A 20423-nucleotide genomic window follows, 5' to 3' on the forward strand; every position below is an offset into this window, starting at 1 on the left:
CTGCAGGAATTCCCTTTATAGTGTCCCAGACTGGGGCCACTCAGCCATATCAAGTGAGAGGGGGGGATGGGGGGAGATTGGAGGGCTCCATCAGGTGCTGGGGGAAGGCACAGACCCCTCCAGGGGTTCTTCCTGCCTTGTTTACACATAGACACAGACAGACAGACAGACACAGACAGACAGACACAGACACACACAGACACACACACAGACACACACACACACACACACACACACACACACACACACACACACAAATTCCCTGGCCTTATCTCCCAATGAGACCCAAGTGTCCTGTCCTTTGCCCTACAAACCAGATAGAAGAAGGATGACTTCTAGAGGAAATGTGTATCGATCCAGGGCTCCTTGCCTCCGGTTGGCCCCTGCCTCCCCCCGCCCCCTGCCCTGGGCAAAGATCCCAAAGGTTCAAGGGCTGGGCTGGGCCGGGCTGGGCCGGGCTGGGAGGGTCCCTAGAGGAGCCCTGGGAATGGAGACCTTAGGGAGGAGCTCCCACTGGGGCCAGGGTTAGAAGGCTGCTTCTCAGTGGGAGAAAGGGAAAGGCTCTTGGGGGTTCCCTCCTTCTCCTGCAGATCAGTATCCCCGTTTTCCCAGCCCCGGGATGTGTGCGTGGGGGGCAGGGCGCCTCTCCGGGGCTGCACCTGCAGTGGAGCGCTGGGGGCTTTTCCTGGGGGTGGGCTGATGAAGAATCCCAACCAACCCCCCACCATGACTCAAGATGGGGGTGGAGGAAGTTCATATAATGAGCCCTTGTCTTTGGCTTTCTCCCCGGGTACCCCAGCCCTGGCTCTACCCCCACCCTGGGGCCCTGTCTCCTCTGCCTTGGTGTCCCCCCCCAGCTTTCCCCTCCCCCTCTCGAAGCTGTAATATCCGTTTCACGATTTGGGGGCCGAGTTGCTATAACAACAGACGGTGATTGTGTTGTGAAGCCGTTCCCGCTCCTGCTCCCCCTCGCCTGGCAGCTCTCCCTCTCTGCCTCCTTCCCCCAGCCCCGGCTAACTGCTTCTCTTCCCCATTGGGAACCTGCGGCCCCCTTCTTGCAGACCCCTCGACATCTCCCCCCAAGCCCTCCCCTACCCATGTCTGTGTGTGCTTCGGGAGGCATCTGAGGAGTTGGGTGATTTGGGGGTGGGGGCCAGGGTGACCCCCCCACCAGTCACCTTGGTTAGGGCTGGACCTGGGGCCCTTGGAGGTGGAGCAGGGGTAGGGGAAGGCGGGCTTCTGGGCTTGTGGGGGCAGCGGAAGGGATGAGGGAGGGGCTGCAGCTCCGACCTTTCCTGCCCTTGATGGTTCAGATCAGCTCCTGGAGCTGGGGAGTGGGTGGTGGGGGAGGACAGTGGAGGGAGCCATGAATGGCCACAGAGACAAGGAGAGGAGAGACAAATGAGGGGGGCGGGGGAGGCCGGGCTGGAGAGGAAGGAGAGAGCAGCCCAGATTCTGGGCTCAGCCCTCTTCCCACATCTTCTCCGGGGGCTCAGCCCTGGCCTAGCTAGACTGCTGATCCTTGCCCAGGGCCAGGAGAGAGAGAGTGCGTGTGTGCGTGCATGTGCGTGTGTGTGTGCGCATGTGTGTGTACATGTGTGTATGTGTGTGCATGTGTGTATGTGTGTGTGTCTGTGTGTCTGTGTGTGTGTGTCTGTGTGAGAGGGGTCACTGGGGCTGCCTTCAGAACCTCAGAAGGCTCTGGAACATGGGGGGACTAAAGAAGCATGGGGTTCAGGGGCCAGGGCATATGACTGGAACCTGAGGCTCAGCCTTGTTCTCTCAGCTCCCCCCCACACTCAACATTGTCACTGTGGAACTCCCCTCCAGTTGGCCCTTAGAAAGGCGGGGGGCTCTCCCCAAGGTCATGGTCTGCTGGAAGCCCCAGGATGGGCCTAGAGAAATACTTCTTGACCTCTTACTCCAGGACCCACTGAGGAATCAATCAGAGAGGGAGGGAGTGGGAGATGGAAGCCCATCAAGGGCTGGCCAGGCACTCACCTGGGTTCTGGGTTCAAGTTGGGGAGGGTCTGGTAGACACCCCTCCACACACCTTTGCCCACTCTGGAGAATGAAGGACCACACAGATGAGGGAACCATGAGGGACATCAGTGCAGGCCTGTGGTCAAAGCATACCCTACCCCATGCCCTGGGCCTGACCCCTAAAAGGTACCCCTGGGGTGCTGAGAGAATGAAGGTGGACCACATCCCAGCAGTGAATGGAGAGCAACACACACACACAGACACACACACACACACACACACATGCATTGGTGTAGACAGAAACACACCAATGCAGATTCCCACCCCCTTCCCACTCCCCACCCAGTGAAGATCTGGAGCAGACACACACACTCTCACACACACAACACACTTGTACACTCATTCACACACAGATACACAGACACTCATACACACACACACCTCACACTCATACACTCAGTCACACACTCACATTCACAGTCTCACACACACAACACATAACTCATATACACTCACACTCACACACTTACATGCACATCCACGCAGTCTCTCACACACAACACACACAACTCATACACACTCACTCACACACATGCACATTGACACACTAAGTCTCACACACAACACACACATAACTCACACTCACATAGATACACACACAACACAGTCATACACACAGACTCACACTCATACACTCAGTTACACGCACTTACACTCACACATTCACACACAACTCACACACACAACACACACAACACACACACACTCACAACCAGATACGCAGAGATACACACCAGCCCTTGAAGGAGCTGGGGGAGAAGGAGGGAGAAGGGAGATGCTCCCCTCCCATTCTTCTTGGACCCCCCCTCCCCCTCCTGGGCCTGTTTGGGGGATCCCCGCCCCTTGGCTGAGAAGCAGGGAGAGGGAACCCCCAGACCACTGGCTCCTGCCCTCCCAGGCGTCTCCCCCTACTCTGCCTCAGACTCGGGGGCTGCCCCCCAGCACCCCCTCTTTCCCCCTTGAGGCCCAGCCGGCCTTGGTGTGGTGGGGTGCAGGCGGGGCGGGGCATCCGCTGAGGCGCCTAGGGTCCGTGTCCCCCCCTCCCCGTAACAGACTTGGGGTGAAGCCTCGAGGCTAGGATGTGGGGGCCCCGGGGGGGCCGCTCCCTGCCCTAGCCCCTCCATCTTGAGGCTCTGGCTGCCCCGGGGGGACGCACCCCTCTTCCAGGCCGGGGGCCCTTGGGGGGCCGGAGGGGAGGCGGCGGGAGCCCGTCTGGGGGGCCGGGCCCGGGAGCCCCGGAGGCCGAGGGGCGGGAGGAGGGAGGGAGGGGTGGCGGAGAGGAGGCCGGCGCTCGCGGCCGGCCATTGGCCGCTCGGCGCGTCCGTCCGGGGCCGGCGGGCCAATGGGGCGGCGCGGGGGCGGGGCGGCGGGCGCTGGTCCTGATGCTGCCGTCAGTCGCCGTTGCAGGGATGCGGCGGGAGCAGCCGCCCTGCCTCCCTCCCTGAGCATCCTCGCAGCGGCGCCGCGGCGGGACTGGCCAGGAGAGGGGCACACGCGCCAGCTCCCGGCTCCAGCCTCTCCCTGCGCCCCCCCCCAGGACGGGGTGGCCCCGGGGCCTCGGGCCCCCCCAGAGCCAGGTATGGGGGGGGGGCTGCGGCGGAAAGGGGCGGGGGCCCGAAAGGGGGAGGGGGAAGGGGAGGCGCGAGAGCACGGAGGGCGGGGGGGGTGGGGGAGGGGGGAGAGGCCAGGGTCTGGCTGTGGGGGCGGGGAACAGCTGCGGGGGGGGGCGTTTTTGAGAGGGGGTGGGGCCGAGGGGGTCAGGAAGGTTGGAGATCGGGGAGAAGGCTGGGAGGGGGGACACGCCTGAATGGGAGGGGCTGGGCTTGAGGTGGATGGGGGGGGGGGGTCTGTGTGCCCGGGCGGGTGGATTGGGTGCGTTGAGAGGCTGCTTTATGGAGAGTCGATGGTGAGGGGGGGACTGATTTAGCGGGGTTTCCCTGGAGCTGGAGGGGGGTGCCTGATGTCTGAGCCACGGAAGACTCCCCCAATCTGTGCCCCCTCCCAGCTTGTGGCAGTGCCTGGGGGGGAGGGGAGGAGGGGCTGTTGTCTTCTGAAGGGTCTGCAGAGGAGAAGCGGAAGAGGACTGGGATTAGTAGGCAGGGAGGAGAGAGGGGAGGGGGCAGATTCAGGGGAGAAGGGAGATGGGGAAATCAGTGCCTGCCCAGCCAGTGTGGACTGGGAATGATGGCCGAGGGACAGCTGGGGGGTGGGAGGAGGCTATATGGAGTCAGGCAAAGGGGCATTACCAGGAAGGAGTTGGGGGGCATGGACTGAGAGCAGGCAAGACTGGGGTGCCTGAGAGAAAGGAAGGAAGCTTGTGGTCTGGGGAAGGATGGGGGGGGGGAGGAGGAGGAGGACTGGAAGCAGGGTGACTAGGAGGGATGAAGACATGAGGGTTTGACTGGGGAAGCAGGAGCTCTGGGTGAGCCGGTGTAGAGGAGAAAGGCTGGGGTGGCAAGAAGAAGGTTATGGCCAGAGGAAGCTGCAGGGGGCGAGGAGGAAGCAGCACCCTCACTGTGCTCCTTCCTTTGGAAGAGAGGAAGGAGGAAGGGTCCTTGGGAGCCAAGGAGAGCAGGTGCGGCTTTGAGGAGGGATGAGGGTGGCCAGGGCGGTATTTAGAATAGGTAGGAAAGGAATTCTTTCCTGGGGGGGGGGGTAAGAGACAGCATATAGGTTGGGGTGGGGTAGGAGCAGAGACCAAGGGATTGGGAGGGCATTGTGGTCTGGGGCTGTTTAGGCCTGAACTGAAGAGTGTTTGGCTGGACCCTGAGCCTTAGAGTCCTAATGTATCATTAGTTTTGAGGACCTCTGTCTACCCCACAATCTTCCCTGGGGTACGAGGGCCATTCATTGAATAGCCCTGGGAAATGGGGAAATTCAGGGCCTGTGCCTCAGATGCCCTCAGCTCAGTTTTTTCCTGCCCCTCGCCCTCTGTGCCCCTTCTCCTTGCCCCTCACCCTTGCTTTCACCACATTATCTGGAGGCTTTGGTTTGCTTTTTTTTTATTGAGAGAAAGGCTGGCTTTTTATTTCATTCACCCCCCTCTTCTACAGCTCAGGAGCTCTCTCTCTCTCTCTCTTTCTTGTGTGTGTGTGTGTGTGTGTGTGTGTGACAGAGACAGAGACAAAAAGAGAGTAAGAGACAGAGACAGAGAGAGAAGGATGGGGGGGGAGAGAGGAGAGCAGATGAGGAAGAAGGGTCAGTGATAACTTGCCCAGTCCCCAGTCCCCTCTTGGCTTTTTTAGGGTAGGGGGTGATTTCCAGGAGCCTGGGATCTGAGCTTGGAGGGAGTGTGGAACATGGGATAGGAAAGGGTGGGGGGTTAAGAATAGTCCAGGTTCTAGGTGTGGGAAAGGGGAGAGGAGAAAGGGAGGCAGTCAGGGTAGGGAGGTTGCTCCCTTGCAGATTGCAGGTATCCCCAGTCAGACAGACAGACAGGACTTAGAGGTGGATATGGGATTGAGGCTGACAGCCGTCTCCTTGGATCCCCCCGCCCTCCCAGGCTTGTTCTTGGGGGCTGAGAGATCTACTTTTGTCTGAAGCAGTCCCTCACTGATCCCTTTCGGCAGTAGTCTGGCCATGGGGGCCAACAAGAAACCCAGGACGCCCCTTCCACCCTCTTTCCCTTTGGGCTGTGTGTGGGATTTCCAGGGCCTGGGGCTCTCCTTTTCAGGGCTGGTGGCCCCTTTGTCCCCCAGCCTTCCGTCCCCACAGCCAATGACACAGACACCGTGACACCGATACAGCCTCACACCCAGACACACACCTACGGGATCTCTTTCTTCTCTCTTCCTCTCACACACACCTGTGTATGCAATCCTCATCTCATCATGCTCACCACCCACACTCGCCCAGACACACACCTCACTCTGCTTGCCACACACAGCCCTCCCACAGGTGCTTGGCTCCCCAACACACACACAGGAGCCTCTCTCAACACACCCCCATAGATCCTCTACCACCCCACTCCCACCCCCTCAACACACACAGCTAAGCTACAGTTTTTATTCACTATGTCCCTAGATATTTCCCACCCCCTTCAGAATCCTAGCCTTCTCCTCTCCCCCTATACTCCCTTGTTGGGGCAGGGGAAGCTGGTGGAATAATGACTAGAGTCAGGAGGACCAGAGTTCAAATCTGGCCTCGGACACTGACTAGCTGTGTGACCTTTGGTAAGTTATCTCTGTCAGTCTCAATTTCCATAACTATAAAATAGTAGTAATTAGAGCACCTACTTCCCAGGGTTAAAGAAAGGATGTGATATTATTTATAAAGTGTGTAGCACTGTCTCTGGCTCACAGTAGGTGCTTAATAAATGATTGTTCCTTTCCCTTTCCCTTTCCCTGTCCCACCCCCCACCTTCCTCTCCTCCCATGCTTTTGCACACCTATACAGACCACAGGAAACTAAAAACCACTGTCCACATCTCAGGCTCCTCTGGCAGGCTACTGCCAATTCATCTCTCTCTCTCTCTCTCTCTCTCTCTCTCTCTCTCTCTCTCTCTCTCTCTCTCTCTCTCTCTCTCTCTCCCCCTGTCCCTCTCTCCCCCTTTTTCTCTCCCTCTTCTCCTAGTTTCTCTTCTCTCTTCCCCTTTCCCTTTCTCTTTCCTTTTCCCTTTCCCCTCCCCCTCCCCCTCCCTTCCCTTCCCTCCCCTCCCCTTCTCTTCCCTCAGCTCCCCTTCCCTCCCCTCCCCTCCCCCTCCCTTCCCTCCCATCCCCTCCCCTTCCCTTCCCACCCCTTCCCTCCCCTCCCCTTCTCCCTTTTCTCCTTCTTTTCTCTCTTTCTCTGTTTCCTCATTTTGTAAAATAAGGTCATGAGATCATCAGTTTTGAGCTAGAGGATGCCTCAGAGGTTATCAAGTCCTCCCTCCTTATTTCACTAAATGGAGCCTCAGGGAAGTGCAATGACCTCCCCAGGATCACACCCCTTGGGTTTGAAGGGTGCTTGGACCCTTGGACCCTCGCCATGCTATGATGTTACTTTCTGGGTACCCCATGTTGATAGGCTTGAGCTTCTTACACACACACATTTCTGTTGCACATATAGGCTCCCACCCCCTGAGTCAAACTGCACATTAGCCAGCAACACTTTACTCTAGTCACATGTATGCAGTTCCAGAGTGTGCTCTCAAACAGGCCTGTGTTTCCCAACACATCTTTCCGGAGAACCTAGCCCCACCATGGATGGGCTGATGCTTCTCTGTCTGTCTGATTTTTTTCTCTCATTCTCTTCCCCCCCCACCCCGCGTCTGTCTGTCTGTCTCTCATGCACCCACACACCCACACACACATTCCCATTCCCACTTGCCCAATCATAGAATCATAGACCCAGAATTGGAAGGGACCTCAGAAACAATCTGCTCTACTCCTCTCACTTCTGGTTTACTGAGAGGAAAACTGAGGCCCACAGAAGTCATGGACACAAGGTCATACTGGTTGTAGGCAGCATGGAATGGTGGACATAGACTTGAAATGACATAGACATGCCTCAGATTCCTATCAACTGAAGGCAAGCCATCCCGAGTCTCAATTGCCTCATCCGTAAAATGGGGTGAATCACATCCTTCACAAAGTTGATGTGAAACTTGAATGAGGTGATGTAAGTAAAGGCTTTACAAACTTGAAAATGAAAGAGAGGTCAGGGATTATTGAGGGCAGCTGGACCCTTACTCCATGATGCTGATGGCTCTTTTCTCCACCTCCATCACACTTCTCATTTTCTACTTCGGGTCCCTAGTTCCAGTCTCCCACTCATGGGGTGTGTCCCACTCTCCCTTGCTCTCTGATTATTCACACACCCTCCCCACCTTATTTCCTCCAATCTCACACAGATAATTCCTCTGACACTCTTGCTGTGCCCATGTGCAGCCAAGCACTCTTTTGGGATACTTCCAGGCTCCTGTATTTCCCCTTCCCTGCTGGGCCTTGTCATTCATACCGCTCCATATTCTTCTGCCTCTCTAGGCCCACCCTTGAGCATGCAGACCTGCCAGATGCTGCTCCCCAGTCCCCCTGGGAAGTACCTAAGGATGATCATATGTGTGGTCACTCCCATCACTCCCTTTAATACTTCTGCTTTCCATTTGAACACACCACTATCACTTATTAATTCAACAAACCTTTGTGAAATGCCTTATTAGGTATGCAGGTCATACACCATAACCATTCTCTGGCCCCTGCCTTCAGAAAGCTTATAGCCTAGCAGGTCCACAGGGCAGAGACTTGATCTCAAGGTCAGAAAGATCCTCTGAGCTAGTAGGGACCATTAGAATGTTATATCAAACAGACTCTCAGGCCAAGGGCCAGCAGAGACCCCAGAGGCCATCTCAATCAGCTCCTTCATTGTATGGAGGGAGAAAAAGGACTTGCCCAAGATCACACAGGTGGTAATCAGAGCTGGGAAGGACCTTAGAACATATGGAAGGGAGGGAATAAATAGAGAGCAGTTATTGTTTGACAGGAGTTTTGCTAATTGCTTCTACAAAAATGGTCTCATAGGAGCTTATATTCTCTAGTGTTTTTAATGGGAAAGGGTACTGTATTTTATCAAAGGGTTTTTCAGCCTCTATTGAGATAATCTTATGATTTCTCTTAATTTTGTTATTGATTGATCTATTATACTGATTGCTTTCCCAATATTGAACCATCCCTGCTCACCTGTTATAAACCCTACCTTATCTTGATGTATTAGCCGAGTAATAATTGCTGTAATATTTTCCCTAAAATTGGTCTATAATTTTCTTTGTCTGTTTTGACTCTTCCTGGTTTGGATATCAGCAACATGTTGGTATCATAAAAGGAATTTGGGGGGCAGCTAGGTGGTACAGTGGATACAGCAGCAGCCCTGGAGTCAGGAGGACCTGAGTTCAAATATGACCTCAGACACTTAATAATTACCTTGCTGTGTGGCCTTGGGCAAGCCACTTAACCCCATTTGCCTTGCAAAAACCTAAAAAATAAGGGATTTGGCAGAACTCTTTCTTCACTTATTTTTAATTTTTAGTGATTTATTTAATTTTTTTTGCAAGGCAATGGAATTAAGTAACTTGCCCAAGGCCAGACAGCTAGGTAATTATTAGGTATCTGAGGCTGGATTTGAATTCAGGTCCTCCTGACTCCAGGGCTGGTGCTGTGTCCACTGTGCCACTGAGCTGCTTCTTCACCTAGTTTTAAAATTAATTTATATAGAATTGGAATTAATTATTCTTTTAATGTTTAGTAGAATTCACTTATAAATTCATATGGTGCAGGAGATTTTTTTCTTGGGGAGTTTATTGATGACTTCTTCAATTTCTTTTCTAGAAATGGGATTATTCAAGTATCTTATTTCCTTTTTTTCTTAATCTGGATAATTTATATTTTTATAAAAGGTCATCCAGGGTGGCTAGGTGGCACAGGGGCAGCTAGGTGAGTGCAGTGGATAGAGCACCGGCCTTGGAGTCAGGAATGCCTGGGTTCAAATCTGACCTCAGACACTTAATAATGACCTAGCTGTGTGGCCTTGGGCAAGCCACTTAACCCCGTTTCCTTGAAAAATCTAAAAAAAACCCCCATCCATTCCAGTTATCTCAGTGGATTTTTATGATCCCTATTTTACCAGTTGGGGAAACTGAAGCAAACAGAGTTGAAATGACTTGTCCAGATTCACAGGTAGGAAATGTCAGAGGCTGTATTAGAACTACGATCTTCCTGATTCTGGGCCTTGAATTCTACCCCTTGTGTCACCAACTGCCATAGAACGTAAAATGCAGAAAGAGAAAAGATCTTAGCTTGTCTGGTCTAAGCCCTTTTTCCTACAAAGGAACCATGGTCCAAGTATGGGACTTGTTCATGGTCCGACAGATGACAAATAGTGAAACAGAGAATCATCTAGGAATACTTTGATTTCAGACCGGGTGGGATCTATAGAGTCACGGGCATCTCCTCACTCGGTTTGTTTGTGGCCTTGAGATTGCAAGGCTTCCTCTCCCATCTCTGCCAGTACTCCCTGCTGAGCCTGGGTATTCCTAGGGGTTCCTTTCTTCAGAAGAGCCAGGGATGCTGCTCATTAGACTGGACTGACCTGAAAGGCATGACAGGAACCCTGAGTTTCTCCTGAGGTCTGAACTGGAGGTAATAGGAAACCTTTGCTCCCATCTGGACTGGCAGGGCCTTGGGGAGACCTGGCATTACCAGGTAGCAAGGCTGTCAGGGGAGGGAAGGAAGTTATGGATGGACCGTTGGCTGTCAAGAGAGTCCTTGGGAACTGGGCCCCATTTGGGACAGCAGCAGCAGCTTTGGGACTGACCAGAGACCATCGATCACCCTACCAGCCCTGGGCTCTGATCATCGAGGGGTGCAGATTGAGCTCTTACCGAGAGTGGGAGTCTACTGGTAAGGTAGAGAGATTAGGGTCTTAGGTGGGAAGTGCATGTGAGAGGACTTGAGCTCTCTTCTTTGTGACCTTGGGATGGTCAGCTCTCTGGACAATGATAAAGTTGGATTGCACAGCTTCTCAACATGGGTTCCCCCAGCTGGCATGCTCTGGTTATGGGATGTCACTGAATTTGCAGAGAGGATGCCGAGAGGTGGGTAAGAAGGAGAAATGAAGCCCTGGGGCACCCAGGGCCACTGGCTGTGATCAAGAGACCCAGGTTGACTGGGGCCAGAGGTAGAACCTAGGTGTAGCATCAACTTTGGCTTGGTACCCTCTGCTCTAGGCACTGGTGTAAATAACTGGATTTTCAGTAATTCTAGAGGAGTTCTGCCTCCTAGAATAGCACCCCTAGAAGAGCTGACCAAGAAAGGAGACTGAGTCAGGAGGAGGATTATGGAGGCAGTAAAGTCTGCAGGGAGGAGAGGCAAGGAAAGGGTGAAAAGGTAGTGAAAAGAGAACTGGGCTTGGACACAGAGGTTCTGTGTTTAAATCCCTCTCTGCCACTCCTATGCCTTCTCTGGACTACCATTTCTTTCTCTGTAAAAGAACCAGGCTGGTATTGGTTCTGAGGTTTCTTCCAGAATTCACCCACCAGAGGGGATTGGACCCTCTTGCTGAGGCAGAAGGGAAAGCCTTCTCTAGGAGAGGCCTGCTAAGTCAGAGGCCCCTGCTAAGTCAGGGGGCATACAGAGGTGGTTGTCCCAGGGTGGCAGAGTGCTCCTACTTCATCTCCCTTGAGAGGTGGCCCAGGGTCTGAGCCCAAGTCCAGATCACAACAGGGCCTGGGCTGGCCAATGGCAATGCAGGAACCTTGAGTGAAATACTTCAGCCATCTGGCGCCAATGCCCCAGGTTGACAAGGTTACAGCACCCTGCTGGAGAGTCAGGGAGAAGCCTCGAAGGGCAACCAGATCTCCAGAGGGTCAGTCCACTGGGCACTGTAGGTGCTCCCAGTGAGTCTTCGCATGAGTTCACTGGCTAGGAGCTGTGGCCTACCCTCTAAAGGAAGGACTGTCTCTGGGAGGGTGGTGGGCAACTCGCTGCCCAGCCCTCTTCAGGATACTGTCTGTTGGGAACGGGTTTTCCTCTTGCCTGTGTACATCCTTCCCAGTCTGCTTTGCTGATCTATGTTCTACCTTCTGGCATAGGTGTAGCCCTTAGCTCATTGAGGGCTCTCTTCTTGCCTCCTTGCTTTCTCTTGGTGATCTCATCTGTTCTCAGGAGATCAATTATCTCTAGAAGATTCCCAGATTTCTATATCCAGCCTTCATCTCTCCACTGAGCATCAGCCTTGTGCCTCCAGCTGATGGCTGGACACTCCCCCTGGATGTCCTCTAGGCTCATGCTTAGCAATTTGAAAACAAAGTTCGTTTTCTTTTCCCCTAAGTTCACTCCTCTTTCCAAGTTACCTAGTTCTGTCAAAGGCATAAACTGCTTCTAATCCCTCAGTCTCACAACCTTGATAATCGGGTCATCTTCTTTTTGACCCCCTGCGCTCCCTCCAATCAGCTGTCAAAATTTTCTTTAAAAAAAGATTTTTATTGATATATTTTGTTTTTACATTGCCCAGATTCACCAACTCCACCCTTTCCATTCCTGAGAGCTATTAAATTAATATTAATTTTATAAACAAGATTTTTTCTTTTTAAAAAAAAGGAAAGTGGAAGAGAAAATAGGTTCAGCAAAAACTGATTATTATATCCAACAGAATCTCATGGTGATTTTAGGACTCCACACCCACAGACCCTCACTTCTGAAAAGGAGTGGGGCAAGGGGGTCTTTTTTTTTTAGAGTTTCTTTGGGGTCTAGGGTGTGCTTTGAGACTGTCACAGGCATTTCACGTTCCTTCTATTTACCCTGTTGTAGCAATTGCGTCTTTTTTTAAGGTTTTTGCAAGGCAAATGGTGTTAAGTGGCTTGCCCAAGGCCACACAGCTAGGGCATTATTAAGTGTCAGAGGTTGGATTTGAACTCAGGTACTCCTGACTTCCAGGGCTGGTGCTCTATCCGCTGCGCCAACTAGCTGCTCCACCGCTTTTGTTTTTAATCCACCTGCATCAGTCCCTGTGCTTCCATGCTTCTCTGGAGTCACTATATTTGTCATCTCTTACTGTCATTCTCCCATCACTTCTTATCTGGATCATTCCAGTGGCCACTTGATGATGGGTCTTGTGGCTTCCAGTCTCTTCTCTGTCCATTCTAGCCTTCAAATCCAGTTGCCTAAGGGATTTTTTTAAGCCATAAATTTAACCCAGTGGCTTTCCTCCTTGTAATGGCTGCCTAGGCATTGAAAGCCTTGGCTCTGACTTGTCTTAGTAGGATTTCATATTACTCTCCAACCCTCATTCTGTGTCCCAGTCAAATTAATCTCCTCAACTTCATCTCTTGCTCCCATTCAAGGACCAGTTCCTGTGAAAGTCTTCCTTTCCCCCAGTTATCTTGTTTATCTCCAGGAAATTCTCTTCTAAGTAGACCTTGTATATTGTCTGTCCTCAATGTCCGCATCGTATTCTTCCAGTGGAATCTAAGCTCCTTGAGGACTGCTTTGTCCAATTCTTGTCTTTCTTACTCTAGCACAAGGCAGATACTTGATTTGAACTGAGCCTCAATGTGTCTGGTAACCCCCTCCAACTGTTGCTTCCACTTCTTTGGGGCCAAGCAGAATACACCTAGCCCTCATCTCCCACCTGATGGCCCTGGAAGGATCTGATGTTACTCAATGGAACCCCATGAAAATGAACACTTTTTTAAAGAAAGATTTTATTAATTTTGAGTTTTACAATTTTTCTCCAATCTTACTTCCCTCCTCCACCCCCTACAGAAGGCAATCTGTTAGTCATTGTTTCCATCATATACATTGATCCAAATTGAGTGTGATGAGAGAGAAGTCATATCCTTAAGGAAGAAAAATAAAATATGAGAGATAGAAAAATTGCATAATAAGATAATGGGTTTTTTCCTAATTTGAAGGTAATAGTCTTTGGTCTTCGTTCAAACTCCACAATTCTTTCTCTGGATACAGATGGCATTCTCCATTGCAGACAGCCTCAAAATTGTTGTCCCTGACTGTTGCACTGATGGAATGAGCAAGTCCATCAAGGTTGATCATCACCCCCATGTTGCTGTTAGGATGTACAAGGTTCTTCTGGTTTTGCTCATCGGAAAGTGACCACTTTCTCTTGTTCAGGCTATACATATAAGTGCCTTCAATGGAGCATCATCAGACATGGTCCATGCCCATCACCATCTTGGTTGCCTCCTCTGGGCTCTCTCTGCCTTGTCAATGCCCTTTTTTTGTTTTTTGCAGGAGAATGGGGTTAAGTGACTTACCCAAAGTCACACAGCTAGGTCATTATTAAGTGTCTGAGGCTGGATTTGAACTCAGATCATCCTGACTCCAGGGCTGGTGCTCTGGCTCTAGTGCAACAGATTTGGGAAAAGCCTCTTTGGAGGTCAAAATGGTTTGAGCAAGTCATACAGCTAAAGTGTCACCTAACTATCCAATGACCTTCTCAAAATGTGGGGCCCATAATGGAGCGCATCTCTCTGGTTGTGGTCTAATCAGTGTCAGAGCTAGGTGAAGTCACTGGATTGGGAGATAGAGATGGAGATAACCGAAGAGAAAGAGTCAGAGTCTCTCCTGAGTAGGACTTCCTAGTAGGGGAAGTAGGCACACTTGGGTTGGTGAATGATAGAGGAAGTGGGGCAGGGTGAATCCTGAAGAAGAGATAGAGTCTGACTTCGGCCCAGAGAGAGAGGAGCAGGTGCTGGGAAGATGAACTGCAAAGAAGCACTGGGGCTATTTCTCACTCTTCAGCATATTCTCCAGGGGGAAAGGATAGAGGGAACCCAGGTGTTCAGGTACAGGATGCCACTGACTCCTTCTCCTCCTGGGAAATTATCTATGCTTGGTTCATAGGCTAGGGACCCCACGAATGAAAAGGGTTTCGGGGTTTCACCTTCTTTTCCCTCTATCTCATTGGCATTGGTTTCAGACTAGACAGTGTGTAGAGAATGAGCCCTGATGGACTGGATGAGTGAACAAGTCCTAGACACTGTCTCCTCCTCTCTCCCGGCTCTGTCTCTTTTCTGGTGCCGCCCTTCACAATCATATGTGAACAACAGTAATACCTTTCAGTGGGCAGGCACGGCTGACCTGCTGAGTCACACCTTCTTCATTAAAGCTGGGCTCCTTCCCATTCCTTAGGCATACGATTACCCCCACCACATGCCTAGCGTTGGAGGTGGGAGCCTTGAGTGGAGGGTGAGGGGTCATTTCCAGTGCTGCCTCAAAACTCCTCCAAATCTCTCCCCCACAAGGGAATTGGGGGCCCCAACCCACTCCCACTAGAGATGGATGCATTACCCAACCCAGTGCTGCTCCCTCTGAAAGGGAATAAAGATTGTCAGAGACCTTGGACAAGTGAGCAGAGAATATCAGAGCAGGGAGGAACCTTGAAATTAAAAAAAAATTAGAACACGTTGTCAGGACTAGGGAGGACTCTTAGAAGATGAATGGCAGAATTTGGAGGGTCCTTAAAATGCAGAATTAGGGTTAAAGTTTGAGCTGGGAAGACCCTTGGAATATGGAATATCAGGACTAGGAGGAGACTTAGAGAATGTGAACTATCAGAGCTGGGAGGACCCTGAAGCATCTTTCAGTCTGACCCCACTTATTTTTCAGATGGAAAATGACTTACTCAAACGATTTTGACCTCCAAAGAGGCTTTCCCCAAATCTATTGCACTAGAAGATCCTTGCATGGTTATGTCATTTCCAGAACACAGATGTAGTGGTTCCCAACCCTTGTCCTCATCCTATAGGCCAAGTGCTCCAAACTTTTGGTTCCTTCTCTTATATACAGCTCTGGTACCAGAGTCTTGCTGTCCAGCCTCTGGGTCTCTCTTTTCCTCCTCTGATTTTCTTATTTTTGGACTTAGTTGTTGTGGTCTTTCTGTTCTGAGGCACTCCCCCCCGCCCAGTCTCTGCATAAGGACTGTCCACACAAATCTTAAAGTATTTCTCTGTGTGTGTGTGTGTGTGTGTGTGTGTGTGTGTGTGAGAGAGAGAGAGAGAGAGAGAGAGAGAGAGAGAGAGAGAGAGAGAGAGAGAGAAGAGCCTGGTGCTGACACACTCATGTTGAGTGGACCCTCCTGTCCTGTCCAGCCCCCTTTCCCCCACAACCTCTCACTGAGCTGGGGCATGTGGACAGTGACACGAAATCCCATTCCCTCTGCCAGTGGAAATCAATAGCTAATTAATTCCCTCCCTAAAATAGAGTCCGGAGAGGAGGATGTCAGGTGTAGTGGGGGTGGAAGGAAGCAGACACAAAGAGATAGAGGGAGAGAGACGAAGACCCAGAGAGACAGCTGGATCTGGAGTCAGGAAGACCTGAGTTCAAATCTGTACTCTGACACTTTAACTGTATGGTTCTAGGCAAGTATTTGTAACCTTTGTCTGCCTCAGTTTCCTAAACTTTAAATTGGAAATAATAATATTGCCTACTTGTGGTGAAGATCAAACAAGCTAATAACTGTAAAACACATATAATTGCAAAACGCACATGATAGATGATAGATAAACGCTTATTCCATCGCTCCTCTCCCTAGAGGAAAAAAGGCAAGAGAGAGAGGAAGGACAGGAGAGCAGGGAGGCTCAATCTTTCTTGGAGGACTCAGTGACAAGCCTCTACTGCATTCCCAGCCCCCTGCTAGGATGGGGAGGGGTGCTTCTCTACTTTCCTAGATTCCACCTTATACTCTCCCCCACCCCAGGGACACCCTTCCCCCTTCGCTGGAGTGGGGGGAGAGGCAGGAGGGAGGGAAGGGCATCAATCAGCTTGGGAGCAGGTGCTGCATTTAATTTGATTGGCTAATTAGCCTGAGCATGTTAATTATCCCCCATTACCCAATGAGGAGGCGAAAAACGAAGTGGCTATATATAACCCCTTGCCAGCCGTCTGGGGGAGTGGGGGCTTGGAGCCTTAGGTCCTGGGTGGCCCCTTGGGAATGTAGGAGGAGGAGGAAGATGAGGAGTGATGAAGGGGAGGAGGAAGAAGAAGGCAGAAGAAGATGAAAATGAAGGGGCAAAGAAGGGGAAGCAAGGGGGAAGTAAAAGGAGTTGAGGAGGGTGAAGGAGAGAGGAAGCAAAAAGGGAGGAAGACCTAGGGGGATGAAGAAAAGAGAAGGGCAAGGGGAAGAAAGTTAGAGAAAGGAGGAGATAAGGCCAATCAGAGAAGGGCCTGAGGGGAGTGTGGCTGGGTCCCAAGAAGTCCCAACTGTGAGTATGAAAGGCTCAAGGGGCAGTCTGGCTGGGGTGTGAGCAGGAGAGGAGGACCTGGGCCTGAGGGGATTGTGTTTCTGTCTACCCAGTGGGCAGATGCAGGTGGTCACCTCCCTTCTCTACTCCACCTTCCCGTGCTGCCCAGTCTTCCCTCCATCACTGCATTGCTTTTCTCTCCTTCATCTCTAGGGGGATGGGGGAGGGGATAGGGGAAAGTAACACTTCATTTGGCCTCAGGAGACCCAGGTTTGAATGTCCCTCCCACCCTTTCCTCATCCAAATTTTAATCAGCATGGTCCCCTTGAGCTTCAGTTTCCTCCTCTGTAAAATGGAGTGGACTAAATGTGATCCTTCCAGCTCTAAACTCCCTCCCCCGTCCCCATCTTTCCATATCCCTCACTTTTCTCCCATTTCTTTCTCTCTCATTATTCTCCATCTTTCTCTATTCATGTCATCACTTCCTTGTCTGTCTCTTCTTGGATTCCTCGCCACATGGCCCTTTCCCTACACTGACCATTGATCACCCCATTCTGCTCACCATTCTACCTGTTTCTTCTTTTACTTACCTTTCTCTCCCTTCCTCATTGGCTCCATTCCTCCACCATCTCTTCTCACATCAGCTCTCATCTCCTTCCTTCTAGATTGTCTCTCCCTTTGTGTTCCTCTTTTCTCTGACCATCTCCCCTTTGCTCTTTCCTTCTCCCTCCTTCCATCCCATGTCTAGCTTCCTTGCCCCTCCTCCCTCTCCCCTCCTCTCCCCAATCTCTGTCTCCTCCCTGAGTCTCTCCTCTTCCTTCCTTCCTCCCTCCCTCCCCAAAATAAAATCGATGCAATATTCAGAAGGGTTGTTGGATATAAATAATTACGACTCAGGAGTTTAACGAGATGCAAATTCCCCTCCCTGGCGGTGCGCGGGGTATAAATTGCTCTCTGACAGCCTGTTACAAGGGTAATCATTTCAGAAAGGCAATTTTATGCAAATGAACCTACTTGCCTAATGGTTGGTGGCTCCCCCAATGCTGGGGGGACTGGCAAAGTGGTATGGGGGGAAGCTGACCGTAGAGGGGTCAGCTCAGGCCCCAGAGGGAGAGGCTGCTGGAAGGAGGCTGAAGAATCCTTCCAATCTGGGTTCTTGGAGGGGGTGGAACCTTGGGGCTAGGAAATGGGAGTGGGAGGGATCCTCTATCCCGGGGAGCTGAGTGTGTCTGGAAAGGGAGAAAGGGATGGTGGGAGGGCTGGAAGAAGGGGCAGGGTGGAGGTTGAGAGGCTGGGGAGCTGGGGAGCTGGATACCTGGGCCCTCCTTTGCTTTTCTTCCCCCTTTTCCTGGCCCCAGGTTACCCGTTGAGACCATTGACGAATCGGCATTTAATTAATCCCAATGAATTATTTAGCGGCTTCATTATCCAGCATCAGGGGCTGATGAGAGCTGCTGGATGGGGGTGGAGGTGGCTGGGAGGCTGTGATGTCAGCAAAAGTAGAGGAGGGGCATGGGTGCAGCCCCATAGACTTTGAGGCGGTAGTCCCTCCGCTTGTCGTGTCCCCCTGTCCGTTGCTCCCCAGATTCTTTAAGGGTTCTGTTCTTCTCCCTTGGCTTTATCCCCTGGGTCCTATGGGATGTAGGCTGGAGGATCCAGACCTGGAGGCCTGAGTTGGGTTCTCAATGACCTCTAAGGCGCCCTTGTAGATGTGACTTGTGTCCCCCTGTATCCCTGAGTTGCTTTGGGCTGCCTTTGTTCTGCTTTCCCACATCTCCGTCTGTCTGCCCTGCCTGTGCCCTACCCCCAGACTGTTGGGGGTTTCTTCTCTGTCTTCCCAAGACTGTCCAGTTGGCTCCCATATGCTCGTCTAGTTCTGGGTGTTGGTGTCCCCACGTCTGTTTTTCCGCTCTGCCCATGTCTCTCCCCGCATCCACTCCTGGATCCGTTCTTGGGTTCCTCAGCACATCGCCTTCTCCCTACACTGACCATCGGTCACCCCATCCTGCTCACCATTCTACCTGGTTCCCCTCCCTGGGTCTCTCTTGTCCATCTTCCTTTCTGGGCTTCTCCAGTCTGTTTGCACGGGTCCTCCGCCTTTGACGCGCCCTTTGTCTCTCCTCTGCCTGTCTGAGTGTCCTTCCTCTTTGACTTTTGCACTTGCCGGGGTCCTCACCAAGCCGGTGGGGGTGCTCAGTCTTGTCTCTCCAGACGCGCCCCCCCCGCCCCCCGGCCCTGCCTGTCAAATGTCTGTCTTTCTCTTGCCCCTTTACTGGATTCTCATTCCTGTGAGAATGGGGGTGGGCTGCCCTGGCCTCACGGTCCATCTCCGGCTCCATGCCCTCCCCCTTTCCCGTGGACGTGTTTTCTCCAGGGGTGATGCTGGGTCTCTGTGCCTTCCGCTCTCCTCCAACCTGAGGGCCAGGTGAGCCCCAAATCCCGGAGGGCAAAGCCAGGGCGGGAGCTGCCAGGCGCCCCCCTCGGGTTCAGGCCTTAAGCGTCGGGGTGTCGGGCCTGGGCCACAGCATTAACGCTCTCCTCCCGTCTGTTTTCTCGCAGGCCCTCGAGCAAGCCTGAGGAAGGAGGCCCCTTCCCCCGCAGTCCGGCGGCCCCATCTCCTCTTCCCCGCCCCATGGCGCAGTGAGAGCCTCGCGGACGCCCGGGGGCGGCCGCCCCCTGCCCGGCCCCATGCGCCCGGGCCTGTGAAGCCGTCGGGCGGGGCGGAGGCCGGGGCGCGGCCCGGAGCCGGAGCCTCCATGGGGCGGCGGGCGGCCGGGGCGGCGGCGCTGGCCCTGGCGCCGGCGCTGGCCCTGGTGCTGAGGCTGGCGCCGACGGCGGCCGGCCTGGAGTTCGGCGGCGGCCCGGGCCAGTGGGCGCGCTACGGGCGCTGGGCCGGCGCGGCCAGCAGCGGCGAGCTGAGCTTCAGCCTGCGCACCAACGCCTCGCGCGCCCTGCTGCTCTACCTGGACGACGGCGGCAACTGCGACTTCTTGGAGCTGCTGCTGCTGGACGGGCGGCTGCGGCTGCGCTTCGCGCTCTCCTGCGCCGAGCCGGCCACGCTGCGGCTGGACACGCCGGTGGCCGACGACCGCTGGCACATGGTGCTGCTGACCCGCGACGCGCGGCGCACCGCCCTGGCCGTGGACGGCGAGGCGCGCGCCGCCGAGGTGCGCTCCAAGCGGCGCCACATGGAGGTGGCCAGCGACCTCTTCGTGGGCGGCATCCCGCCCGACGTGCGGCTCTCGGCGCTCACGCTCAGCACGGTCAAGTACGAGCCGCCCTTCCGCGGGCTGCTGGCCAACCTGAAGCTGGGCGAGCGGCCCCCGGCCCTGCTCGGCAGCCAGGGCCTGCGCGGGGCCTCCGCCGACCCGCTCTGCGCCGCCCGCAACCCCTGCGCCAACGGCGGCCTCTGCACCGTGCTCGGCCCCGGCCAGGTGGCCTGCGACTGCAGCCACACGGGCTTCGGCGGCCAGTTCTGCAGCGAAGGTGAGCCCCGAATGCCCTTCTCCCTCACTCCCGGGGCCTTCTTCCCCCCTCCCCCCCCGAAGCGGACCGGGGAGCCGAGCCCCCTTCCTGCGTCTCCCTCCCCCGGATCGGGCGCTCCTCCCTCTCTTTCCCTCTCTGCCTCCCATCGCCATTCTTGCACCCCCTCTCCCATGAATCCCTGAGGGGGAGGGGCGGCGGTGGGCATGGGCAGCACGAGCTCTTC

The 20423-nt window shown here is 53.5% G+C and overlaps 1 protein-coding gene across 7 annotated transcripts in view; it reads left to right on the forward strand.

Moving 5' to 3' along the window:
* The first annotated feature begins 19528 nt into the window (after nucleotides 1-19528).
* Nucleotides 19529-20423, forward strand: part of NRXN2 (neurexin 2) — a 153553-nt gene continuing 152658 nt past the window's right edge. For 3 of the 7 annotated variants that reach the window (XM_074231149.1, XM_074231150.1, XM_074231154.1), the window contains exon 1: nucleotides 19734-20200. In XM_074231149.1, the coding sequence (XP_074087250.1) occupies nucleotides 19813-20200 (388 nt within the window). In that variant the 5' untranslated portion in view covers nucleotides 19734-19812. Of the gene's footprint in view, nucleotides 20201-20423 lie in introns of all 7 variants that reach the window. The other 4 variants (XM_074231151.1, XM_074231152.1, XM_074231153.1 and 1 more) reach the window with 2 other exon arrangements.

The sequence above is a fragment of the Macrotis lagotis genome, chromosome 3, assembly GCF_037893015.1.
Source record: "Macrotis lagotis isolate mMagLag1 chromosome 3, bilby.v1.9.chrom.fasta, whole genome shotgun sequence".
NCBI classification, from domain to species: Eukaryota; Metazoa; Chordata; class Mammalia; order Peramelemorphia; family Peramelidae; genus Macrotis; species Macrotis lagotis.